Source organism: Crotalus tigris, unplaced genomic scaffold (assembly GCF_016545835.1).
Source record: "Crotalus tigris isolate CLP2741 ecotype Arizona unplaced genomic scaffold, ASM1654583v1 scf7180000018156.160129, whole genome shotgun sequence".
In the NCBI taxonomy this organism is placed as follows: domain Eukaryota; kingdom Metazoa; phylum Chordata; class Lepidosauria; order Squamata; family Viperidae; genus Crotalus; species Crotalus tigris.
The window spans coordinates 95047-107590 of NW_024096852.1; the positions used below are offsets into that span (position 1 = coordinate 95047).

The following is a 12544-nucleotide window of genomic DNA, read 5'->3' on the forward strand; positions in this document are numbered from 1 at the left end:
GATTCGGATGAGAGGCAGGATCAGGCTAGATTTCTCTTCCCAAATCCCCCAGCACCACCGAGGCAACTTCTATAAAGCTATACAGGCTGGAAATCCTGATAGCTGTAGCAACACTTCTGGAGAGCAAGATTGGGGGTGCCCACCCTTGTAGGAAAAAAAAAATGTCTTCTCCGGGTTTATTTATCTCCTGGAAAGGACAGGAAGGAGCAATCCCTCTTATCCTCCAAATGCAGCCAGAGGAGTAGAGATAGCTTTTCCTCCTCAGAGCAGCCACTGCCTTCTCTTCTCACTTATCTGCACTTATCTTCAGTTTATTCACTTATCTACAGCTGTGCAGTTTGGGTTTGTCAAGGCCAGGCCTCCTCCTGCCATATTCAGAGAGGCCCAGCAGGGTTTTTCCTTACTGGGGCTGGCTCAGGTCTGATCAGAAGTCTACAATCCTGCTCAAGGCACAACCTGCCTGGAGGAAATGTCATTTGCTCCATTTAACCCACCTCTCTTCTACTCAAGGGCACTGAAGTCATTTCTCCATGCCACATTGTTCTTAGAAAGAGGAAGAAATGGCAGTTGCTTTCCATGCAATGATCTCCAATACTGGCACTGATCGATCTCAGTTACCAGAATTCCCTACGTTTATTCCTTAGTTGGTGCAATCTTGGATTCTAAAGCCTTTAACATCTTTTTTCTAACTCAAAGCTAGTATTTGAAATGCATGCAGTTTTTCTTAGAATTTGAAATATAATTTCTAAGTCAAGTTTTAACATTTTCTGCTTCATGAATGTGAAGCAATTTTTGAACATGCACAAAAGGAATTTCTTTGAACGAGAGGAATCCCTTTTGTCTGAATATTCTGATAAATTGTAATAAAATGATCTTCTGTCTCAATTTGTCTCATTAGAAAATATGCATGCCGAGGCACGAGCCTAAAAATAGCCATATTTGGCCATCAGGAGAGCGTTTAGGGGGTTTCCCCTAGCATATTGTATGTAAAAAGTTTGTATTTTTTTTTCTGTCATCAATAGAAGGACTGCTATAAGTTCACTGGAAGTCCTAAACTTACAACAACAATTGAGAATGGAACTGCTGTTGCTAAATGATGTGGTTGTTAAATAAGCCTTGACATGATTTTGTGACTTTTTTGCTGTGATCATTAAATGAATCTAGTTTTCCCCTATGATTTTGCTTGTTGGAAGTCCCCTGGGAAGCCACAAAAGGCAATTATGTCATAAATGTTGCTTGATATTTATTGTATTATATGATAGTTTAAGGCGTGACATCGCGCAATGTATCAGAGCTTTTTCGCCATTGCCGGCATTGGGGTGGGTGTGGTTTCTCGATGATGCATCTGGCCCGCGGGCCGGCAGTTTGACACCCCTGATTTAAGGTATAAATATTATTTTGTTCATTTTGGTTAAACACATTATTGAAACCCAGTCAGTGTAATTTTTAAAACTAAGACATATTGTTGAATACATTGTGTGAATTGAGCCAACTGTTTGTAAGAAACCATGAATCTAGCCAGTATATATCTCCTAAACCTGATCTGAAACCCATCACCTTCGAGGAATTTTATTACCCTTTGCATAATTACAAAAAAAAAAAGATAATTTTATAGTATTATTTTGATATTTTATAGGAAATATCGGCAGAAATTCAAATAGAGAACTATCTTTAAGGTAGTTATGTTTTTGATTTTGTAAAACTTGGTTTTAATTTAAGTTTAATTATATATGTATATAGATAGCATATGTATATGTGTGTGCATGTATGTATATAGATACACACACTTTTGAGAGCGGGCGTCAGAATTTTATTTTTTAATGTGTGCCAATGTGTTCACAGAAAAAGATGACAATAAAGATTATCTTATCTTAATTGCAAGATGTCAAAACATAACCATTTCTGTCTGAAAAGTTTATATACCATAAAACTTTCCATAAATTCTGTTCTGGTTTCATTCTTGGACCTATGTCATTTGGTTATAACGCAGTAGCAAATTAAGAATAATACAATCAGCGTACAAAGCTAAGAAAAATAATTTTAGTGAAACCAAACATAATTTGAGGTAATAAAATGTTTTGATTCATTCTTATTTAAAGATTTCATGCTAGAACCTTTATTCATATCTTTTTGCTTGAACAAAAGGGACATGAAGTTTAAAAGCAGAATATAATAATTCACAAGACTTAAATACTGTTTCTGAATGTTGCAGTTCTTATGTAAATAAAAATATAGAGCAGTTTCTAACCATTGCAGAGCCAAAATGATGAAATGTGCATTGTGATGTCATAATGTAAGCTCCACTGTTTCATATTTGTATTGTAATGTTGTAACATAAATACCACTCTATACATAGTTGCATGCAACCTGGTTGCCTATATGTAAATAATAAATAAAGCCTGTCACCTTAAATTTGGAGCAAACTAGCTGATGGTATTTGTGCCTTCCCATAATGGGTGAAGCTGTGACTCTGAAATTTGGATTGCCCTTTATTCTTCTTTGTATAAACAGAAATAAGGTTATTCATAGAAATAATTGTTTTCCTTTCCTACTTGATTGCTGGCTGTTTCATTGAATAAGTCAGTTTATTGACAAATCATATTCATGTAATGAGGAACTTATTCTAAATTTCAGAACAATATTTCATAAATAAAAGACATAAATTTATAGTGAGTTTGAACCCTTGTATTGTGTGATTCAGTGTAAGTACTGTAGGTTTTTTTAACTTAAATAGTATTTGGGATTATTTCACTTTCTTCCTCTAGATGGCAATGTAATATACAATATCCAGCTTTGGTGCAAAAATTGCTGCATGTTTAATGCCATCTTTCCAGTTCTCCTTTTCAAATCTGGTATTTGAAATTTACTGACACTGCTGATATAGTGTGATTTAGCATATGACCTCTCTGCTAATGGCTGTAGCACATTAAATGATACAACAACCTTCTTTAAATTGCAAGAAATATCTTGTACAAGGTATATTACCAGATATTTATCTTGCACTTTGATCTTTTCAGTCACAAGACTTGTTTCAACAAAGAAAACATAGTTAAAGCCTTGCTATTTGTATAATGGCAATAGAAGAAGGGGACGACAGAGAATGAGGTGGCTGGATGGAGTCACTGAAGCAGTAGACGTGAGCTTAAGGGGACTCCAGAAGATGATAGAGGACAGGAAGGCCTGGAGGAACGTTGTCCATGTGGTCGCGATGGGTCAGACAGGACTTTGCAACTAACAACAACAATTTGTATAATACAAAAGCTTGGAGTTAAGAAAATTCTTTGTTTCTGCAATATATCCAAATATAATTAATGAAGGATACAAATAATTGCAGTTAAGCGATCTTTGTGAGGCAAATAGAGTGTGAAGTAAATAATCTATTATGTGGGCAAGACAGAAAATATGGAGTTAGACAATTTTGTACACATTTCATGTTGTATATAATGAAACATTTCCAAAGATTTTTTAAGTTGGATCTTATAGTACAACATTTAAGTTTGCAGATAATTGGCAATAATAGTGACAATTATTATTCCTGCGTATTTTTTTCCCCACACCTTACTATAAATAAAAATCTACTTTGAGGATCTCATAAGAAGCAGTCATATGATAGTAGTATAAAGGAATCCATACAAATGTCTTATATATATGTATATATGCATGAATCAAAAGAATGCATACATCTGTCTGCATGTGATTGTTAAGGGAGAAGTTAATTATTTAAAAAAGATTGGCAACGTAACATATACAACTGATTGTATATTGCAGTTGAAGTATAGACCTGAAATACTTCTCACATTAGTGGAATGTATCTTATTCCTATGGACAAAATGGTTTATCTATGAGTGAAATTTCTTAGTAAATGAAATTACAATACTACCTAATTCTACAGTTTGTTGGGGTATCTTGTAATATTTGCCTCAGACATTGTCTCATTTTTGATGCTCTCTTCTTTGACCTTTCTTTTTAAAGTGATTTTTCTGCAGATCCAGTCCTTAAGGCAATTAATTATTCATAAAATACAAGCTTTCTACTAATGTATAAAATTAGACTCAGTGGACAACCAAAGAAATCAATGAAGGAGAAAGAAAAATCTGATTAGCATGTGAGAGAGAAAATGTGGAATAGAATAGTCAGAAATCAAAAGAAACATAAAAGCAAGAAAGGAATCTACTCAGACCTTACCCAAATACATCATTTCCTTATTTAGTTTGAAAAATTGTTTTAAAATATCCAATACTATAAACATTAAGGAGAATCTGTGAAATTATGAATGCTGAATAAAAGCATTTTACCCACCATAATCCTTCTACAGATCTCTCAATTTAAGAACTTTCTTCTTTGCATTAGTTTTTTTCCTAAATAAAAATGCCAAATAGCACAATCCCTTTGTGGTTTTCAGCCTCTTGATCATTTCTGCAGTTCATTTGGAGTTTTCTAGCACTTCGTCAGCTTGTGCTTCTAAACTAATATTTGCAATAGGAGAAGCAAAACATGTGACTGTATCCTGAAAGAATCAGTTCTGGTTTCTTTCTGTTTCTCATTTTTACTTTGTTCCTTTCCTAACTCGCATAGATATTTCTCTTTCACGTACATCTTTGCAAGCAGTACACATATATTAATTTCATCAATATTTTACATGTATTTAGTTCAGAAAATTAAAAAAAATTCAATAATATTATTTCCTAAAATCTATAAAGATGCTTCTTGCACACTATGCCACCAGTTTAAAACTGCAACAGCAAAATGTAATTCTGTCTCCAAAAGTGCATAGTTCATGGATTGTGGAGCCCAGCCTTCTGAAGGTGCAGGAAGTCATGCAGTAACGTGACATAATCAAAAGAAACGGAACTGATTTTGGGGAAGTCTTTGGATAGGATTTTATAGATGGGTCTTCCAGAAGCAGTCTGTTCCCAGTCATATCCATAACATTATCTTAGATTCTCCAAAAGAAGCTAAAATTGTGCCACTAAATTTGATCATTTGGGACCAGAGGCTTAGGCCATGGTACTCAGGCCTCAGTCATCCCTCTAATTGCTAACTGATTATTTTCTCATAGATTACTGATTACTGTGACTGATAATCAGACCGTTTAAGAAATCTATATATAAAGGTTAAATATGCAGCCATAGGAGATATTTCTGCACCTGTTCTCACTATAAAAGAAGCCCAACAGGGTGGTATGGATGCTCTCTCCACTCTCCGCTTTATATTGAGGTTTACATTGACTCCGAAGTGCAGGTAGTCTCAGAGTTCCACCTTTTGCTGTTGGACAATATTCTTTATATACTGTATATCCCCTTGATGCCATCAATCTCTTATAAGGCAGATCAGTTTTTGATGGAGTCTCTGAGTTTAAGCAACATATCATAATTTAGAAGTTATTTGAAAACAAAAGTGGTTTTGTTTACTAAGCAACATAACTGCTTTCACAGTTGGAAAATTAGTGGCATTCAAATTGAACAGATTAAGATTTTTATCTCTCTAGAAATTTATTTTCAATCTGTTCTTTTTTGGAAACAATAAGTGGGCTAACTACACCTCCTGCCAAGCAGACTTTCAATACTCTAGATTTGCTAGTTGTCGCCATAACTTTTTTTCTGCAGCAGTCAAATTGTTTAGAGCTGTGCTGCTGAGTCTCCTGCTGTACATAGCACAACTGTGCACTTACAGAGATAAAAGGATTTTCAGTAACAACTCAATTAAAATGTATAACAATTATATTTGTATGCCTCAGTTTGTGCCAAACATACATACTCAGTTGGAATTGGGCTGTATTGCTATGAAACTAACATGAGAATCTGTTACTTAATATATTGCCTAAACCTAATTTCTTGAGGTGGATCCTTGATTTAGTCAAGACTTGTCAATACCTTTACCTCCTGGAGGGAAAAGTGTAGTCTAAAATTACTTATTGCAATCTTTCAACATTGTCCTTGCTAATGCTTGTATCAGAGTCAACCACGGTAAAGGTCAAACACAGAGCCTTTGAACCAAAAATTCAAGTCATTATTTCAAGGGCCTCTGTAGCAAATCTTTTGGGGTATCTAATTTATCATTCACTTCTTCCCACACAAAAGGACATTTAATGTTTGCCCTCGTGCATATTGGAGAGGAGGATTAGTAACATCCCCTATTCTGAGCTCCTCTCTCTATGCTGGGATAAAGTCATTAAGACAATTCCATTATTGTAGTATTCTGTATCTTTCTTCAAATTAGGTGTTATCAGGCTCAAGTGAAAACATATATGGAGTTCAATGGATTTTCTTTCCAATTTCAATCCTTTTTTCAGAAGGTACTCAAATATATAAATACAGCAGCTTATTCAGATTTCATTAAAATGTGTATTCTGATTATCTTATTTAATAGTGCACATTTTATACTGAGTGAACAAACATGACAATGATGTTTAAAATACAACACAGTGCTGTATCAATTTGGGGAAGAATGGAAAAAGTATGAGTTTGAAAATAGAATTTTGGGGAAAGTGTTACTTTCATAGTAACATAATGCTAAACATACTTTTACTCTTGTACAAATAGCTCAGAAATCAATGCTAAGTTTTGAGCGTCAGGAACTCAATTAGAGTCACTCTGGTAAAACTTGTTTTTCAATTTCACTTTTTCAGTGCCTTTGTAACTTCGAACGGTCACTAAATGAATGGTTGTAAGACAAGGATTATCTATAAGTTATTTTTAAAGGCAAGTACTATTTATGACTTGAAATGTTCATTTGATATTTTATTCCTGTAATGTATTTTCATTTTAGAAACAATATTTTATTTCTTTTAATCTTTTTAATCAATGAAGAAGCTCATCCAAGTCTCATTAGTTTAAAAAGCCGTAATCTTAAAAATTCTTTTAAGCAAACACTGGTATAATTCACAGCATGATAAAATATAGAGCCACTTCCCAAGTAAGAAGCTAAATGAGTAAAGTAATATCTTATTGTATATGAAACTTTCCCCCTAATAATCACTTGAATTATATGGTGTTTTTTTTTAGATAAAGCCAAATTATTTTGTACTTAAATGAAATATTAACATTTACCTGATCTAGAAATTAGCTCCCGGAGGTTTTGCGGACTTTGGTCATTGATTGATATTTTTATTAAATTTTTGTCATGCTGTGTAGGTCAAAACTATCAGTTTGAGGAAAGTAAAAAAAGAAGTAGAAAACATTACTGTTGACTTGCTTGTTTTAATGGTAGACTCCCTATCTATAGGGATAGATAGTCAAACTCTGCAATAAATTGATAAAAAGTGTAGTTTTCTTAATAGCTATTCTTGGAATTTTTCCTAGAAGATGATTATTTAAACATCTTTGTAGTAGCAAATTATGCAGATCTATTATATGACAACAATTTCTACTTTAAAGGATTCGTTAATGCTTAATATCTTTACTAATTTGGATGTGTACCAATTACTACTCTGTGTTGCTGTAAACAAGACAAAGAAAGCAAAGTATTATAAATTTAAAGTACAAATATTCCAAACTCTTCTGTTAATAAAAGATTAGTTTGTTTCCCGCATAATTGAAACCTCTTAATAGCTTACATGATGCAATATCCTATTGTCTGCGTTTTCTGTAACATGACCTCCAGAATGTAAGGCAGGATATCAATTTAATAAGTAACGTGAATTTCTGAATTTTTAATCACATGAGTGAGGAATTCTGAAACAGACTGATAACAAGCCTTGATGTAAATTCTACAAGAAAAAAGCAGAAGCATGTAATTGACAATCCGTTGTAATCTAGGGACCAAGTATAATATGTTTTTCAAAATAAAAAAAACTCCAGCCAGCACTGGAAAAGAAGGCTGAGTGGAGTGGAGTCTTCCCTCATGGCATTGCTCCAAAGCAGCTCAAGGCTAACCACATTGTTTTGTCAAAGTGAATCATGTTGCCTTGCAAATCGCTTGGTTGAAATAAATGGTAAAAAAGCTTCACACAGGATTAAGAGATATGTTCAGCACCATGTATTTACTAGTAAAAGTACAAAGGAAAAAATAGAGGTTAAACTATTCTCTTTCTGCTTAACTTTAAAAAAATAAAAAATGATTACATGGTTTTTAAAAAAAAAAACAAAAAATTCACAAATGCAGAGAAGACAGAGTTTATAGTTCCAAGAACAGGTCTGTAAAACCAAGCAGATGTCTAGTTAGATGCCAAAGATAAAAGATTTGGCATCCTGGAGTTGAAAGCAAAACAGATTTTTAATAATCTGTAAGGGCTTTACTAGTGGAATGCTTTAAAAAGTGTATAATTTTCCCTAGGTAAGGAACACAGAAGCTTTTGCTTATTGTCGAGGTATAACAAGTGGAAATATGATAAATATGGAAGTTTCCTACCATGAACCATGTTCCTGACTATCACATCTTCTATAATGGCTTTTTAATATACCCTGGGCATGAGATTTTCACCCTTTTAAGCATTCTGCCGATATAACAAAATGTGTTTCACTATTAATCTAAGAATCTTCACGATAATTTATTGAAGTTTTTCAAATGTATGAAAAGAGAAAGATGGGACGTATTAAGTTCTTTAATTATTTAGCTGATAATTTTCATGTCAGTTATCAGAATTTCACTGAAGAAAATTATGTGTTCAATTGGACCCTGTTAGTGATGTGATCAGTATGGCTACAGGGAAAGAAAAAAAAATTACCAAGGAGAAAGTCCTTTGCTAAGCTTTTTAGGACATTTATTTATTTATTTTATTTTCAGTATTTATATGCCGCCCAATCCCAAAGGACTCAGGGCGGCGTACAAAGTTAAAACAATGATAAAACAATAAAATAAAGCAGTCATACCGCGAGTCTGATCAAATCCCAGCCCCCCAGGGATATCAGCCCCAGGCCTGCCGGAACAGGAGGGTTTTAACGGCCTTCTTAAAGGCCGGCAGGGTGGGAGTAGTTCGAACCTCGGGGGGAAGTTGTCTAAGTCAGTGGTGATGAACCTATGGCAGAGGCGGCACTCAGAGCCTTCTCTGTGGGCATGCACGCCATAACCCCAGCTCTGCCTCCCCCCACAGCCCCCTCCTCATCAGCAGCTCCCCCGGAGGAGAGTCGCCCCCAGATGCAGAGCAGCACAGCCAAGCAGATGGCAGCTGGGCAGCAGGGACAAGACTCCGCCCTCGCGTCCCATTGCGCGCAGATGATGTGGGTGCAGGTGGAGGGCGTAGCCACCATGGAGCTGCAGGGCTGCCTGAGAGATCTGCGGCAGGCTGTGGAGGTGGTGGTTGGCCCAGCAGGTGGGGTGGGGATGAGGGGGGTGGGGGCGGTTTTTGGGCACTCGGTCTCTAAAAGATTCACCATTACTGGTCTAAGCAGTGAAAAGAATCAGCTAATTGCTAAGTAAACCTTTTGCAAAATATGGAATTAATTTAGCCTTTAAAAAGATGATACTTGCTTAGAGGTAAACCAATCCTCTGCATTAACTAAACAATTCATTTTGTGAGTTTGAACAACATTGTCAGGTACAAGAAATCAGAGCCAGGATAGAGTTCAAAAGCATTACAAGTTTATTTCATGCTATCTATGCACAAGAAACTGATCTAATAACAATCAAAGCAAATTGGCTCCAGATAAGAGTCAACAGATTTTGGTCTCTTATGATGACGTAGTGACTCCATACTGATGATGGTTAACCCTGCCCTTGGGCTCAGCCTGGTCATCTCCTAGATCCATACTCCCCCAAACCCACTTAATCATGTTATGTGGAAAAAGCTCAGTTCATAGCGGATTCAATATTATTGCCACGTCCAGGTCTTAGTGACAGCAGCTTTGAAAAACATGCCTCTCTCTTGAATCGTACAACAAAACTACATAACCTTAGTATGTAGAATTAAGGTAGAAATTAAATTAAAAGAGTTCTGTATGTTCCCTGTGCCCTCCCAGCACTCCAGTATTGCATCATTTAATATAAGTTACAGCTTATTTTATAATGTGATTTCTTCATCTTTTTCTCCCAAATTTGAGACCTATTTTGAACCTTTTTTTAAACAATATTCTTGTAGGGGGGGCTAATATTTAAGAGTAGGAATAGTAGTGGTAGGATTCTAAAAAACAAGCCATTTCCTCCCTGCCTCGCATCCCTTACAACCAAAGGCCCATATTTCCCACCCCACTCAAAATAGCAATTTTTGGTAGGATTTTAAATCTGGGGAATGGAAGCAATTTGCCTCTCCATGACTTATTTATTTATTTTATTTATTTATTTTCAAATATTTATATGCTGCCCAATCCCAAAGGACTCAGGGCGGCGTACAAAATTAAAACAATGATAAAACAATAAAATAAAACAGTCATACCGCGAGTCCGATCATATCCCGGCCCCCCAGGGACATCAGCCCCAGGCCTGCCGGAACAGGAGAGTTTTAACGGCCTTCTTAAAGGCCGGCAGGGTGGGAGTAGTTCGAACCTCTGGGGGGGAAGTTGACTTCCTGCTTCCCTGCCTATTCTGAAAACAAAATGCTAAAAACTAAGCCAGAAAAACTCAGTCTCAGTTCTACTGGGGACATAGACTTTGGAAGACGTGGAAGGTTGACATGTAGCTCTAAAATATTCTGATCTAAGAAGGATCCATATCTTTTGAACTCAGTACAGGCAAGTTTACTGTAGCTATATCACTTGAACAAGTGCCATAAAATCCTGTTAGTGTTGTAGTGCTCTCCTTATTCCTGAACTCAGTGTTTCAAGCCTGTTAACTAAGGCACTGTTCTGTTTAATTCATTTTGTAGTCTTGATTGAACTTTGGAAAGGAACAAAGGATGGAGTCCCAAGTAGATCAGTGCAATCACTTAGAGAACTAGAGAGCAAATTGAGGATTTAAACCCAAAGTTTACCTAATTCTTACATAATACTCTACCTGGTGGTAGTAACCTGATTATTATTTATGTTCCAGTATCTGTTTGGAGATACTTGCAGTTATAGAAATCAGCCAAGAGATGGACCAGGTCAAAATATTCCACAAATGTGGCAGTTTTAAATTTGTATGATGTTTTTTTAGGAGATAAAGTTGCTTTTTAGGAGATAATCTACAAAATGAAAGAACTTAAAATAATTGCAGTTGCAATGAGTTATTTCATTGTTTTTTGTCCAACATTATTCCTGCTTCCAACATTATTCATACTTCCTATTCCTACCACATTACTTAGCAGTAGAAATTCAATTACCTATATTTTTTCACTTATTAAAGCAACTAGATTTATTATTTCTCATTAAATGGTGTAGCCTGATACTTAGGCAGACTATGGATACCAAGACAAATGTGTGAATTGAAATAATATTTGTTTCTATAGGAAAAAAATAGAATATTTTAGAAAACATATGTCTCTATGAATTAATGGGAACAGCTTTGTTTAAATTGTTTCTGGAGATAAGATATTCCACAGGTTATAAAACAGATATGGTAGTAACACACCAATTGGGTTGATTTGTTTGATTAACTCATTTTTTGCATCTGTCTTTACACAAAGGGAAAAAACAGACCAACCTATCAAAAATAGTGCCATAAAAAACAGTATAGAAACACAAGTTAAGATAGGCAAGAAAATAATAAATGAGCACCTGTCCAGCGTAGACGAGTTCAAATTACCAGGACCAGATGGATTACATCCCAAGGTTCTCAAGGAACTGGCAGATGTGATCTCAGAACCACTGAACTATATTTTTCAAAGTTCTTGGAGCACTGGGGAACTACCAGAGGACTGGAAAAGAACTGATGTAGTTCCCATCTTCCAAAAAGGAAAAAAAATGGATCCAGGAAATTACAGACCTATCAGCCTGACCCCAATACCTGGGAAGATTCTGGAAAAGATAATCAAACAACGAATCAGCGAACACCTAGAGGCCAACAAAGTCATTACTAAAAGCCAATATGGATTTGTCAAAAACAGATCATGCCAGACAAACCTTATTGAATTCTTTGACCAAGTGACAAAATTAGTGTATCAGAGGAATGCTGTGGATATAATTTACTTGGACTTCAGTAAGGTATTTGATAAAGTAGATCACAACCTACTACTCGATAAGATAGAAAAATGTGGGTTAGACAGTATCACCACCAGATGGATTCGTAGCTGGCTGACTGGCCGTACTCAGCGTATGGTCCTCAATGGAACTGCATCTACATGGAGATGCAGTTCCATTGAGAACCACATGCTGAGTGTGTAGTGGGGTGCCCCAGGGCTCTGTTCTAGGCCCAGTGCTCTTCAACATCTTCATCAATGATTTGGACGAGAGGATAAATGGGGAACTCATCAAATCTGCGGATGACACCAAGCTGGCAGGAATAGCCAACACTCCAGAAGACAGGCTTAAGATACAGGAGGACCTGGACAGACTTGAACACTGGGCGCTATCTAACAAAATGAAATTCAGTGGTGAAAAAAGTAAGGTTCTACATTTAGGCAAGAAAAACCAAATGTACAGGTATAGTATAGGGGGTACCTTGCTCAATAGTAGTAACTGTGAGAGGGATCTCAGAGTCCTAGTGGACAATCACTTAAATATGAGTCAGCAGTGTGCTGCAGCTGCCAAAAAAG

At 35.9% G+C, this 12544-nt stretch overlaps 1 protein-coding gene across 7 annotated transcripts in view; it reads left to right on the forward strand.

Moving 5' to 3' along the window:
- The window catches only part of COMMD1 (copper metabolism domain containing 1), a 65108-nt gene that overhangs the window by 1196 nt on the left and 51368 nt on the right, over positions 1-12544 (forward strand). The window contains exon 2 of one of the 7 annotated variants that reach the window (XM_039348536.1): positions 6629-6701. The exons of the other annotated variants lie outside the window; for them this stretch is intronic. Coding sequence (XP_039204470.1) covers positions 6657-6701 — 45 coding nt within the window. The 5' untranslated portion in view covers positions 6629-6656. The remainder of the gene's footprint in view (positions 1-6628; positions 6702-12544) is intronic. 7 annotated transcript variants of the gene reach the window in all.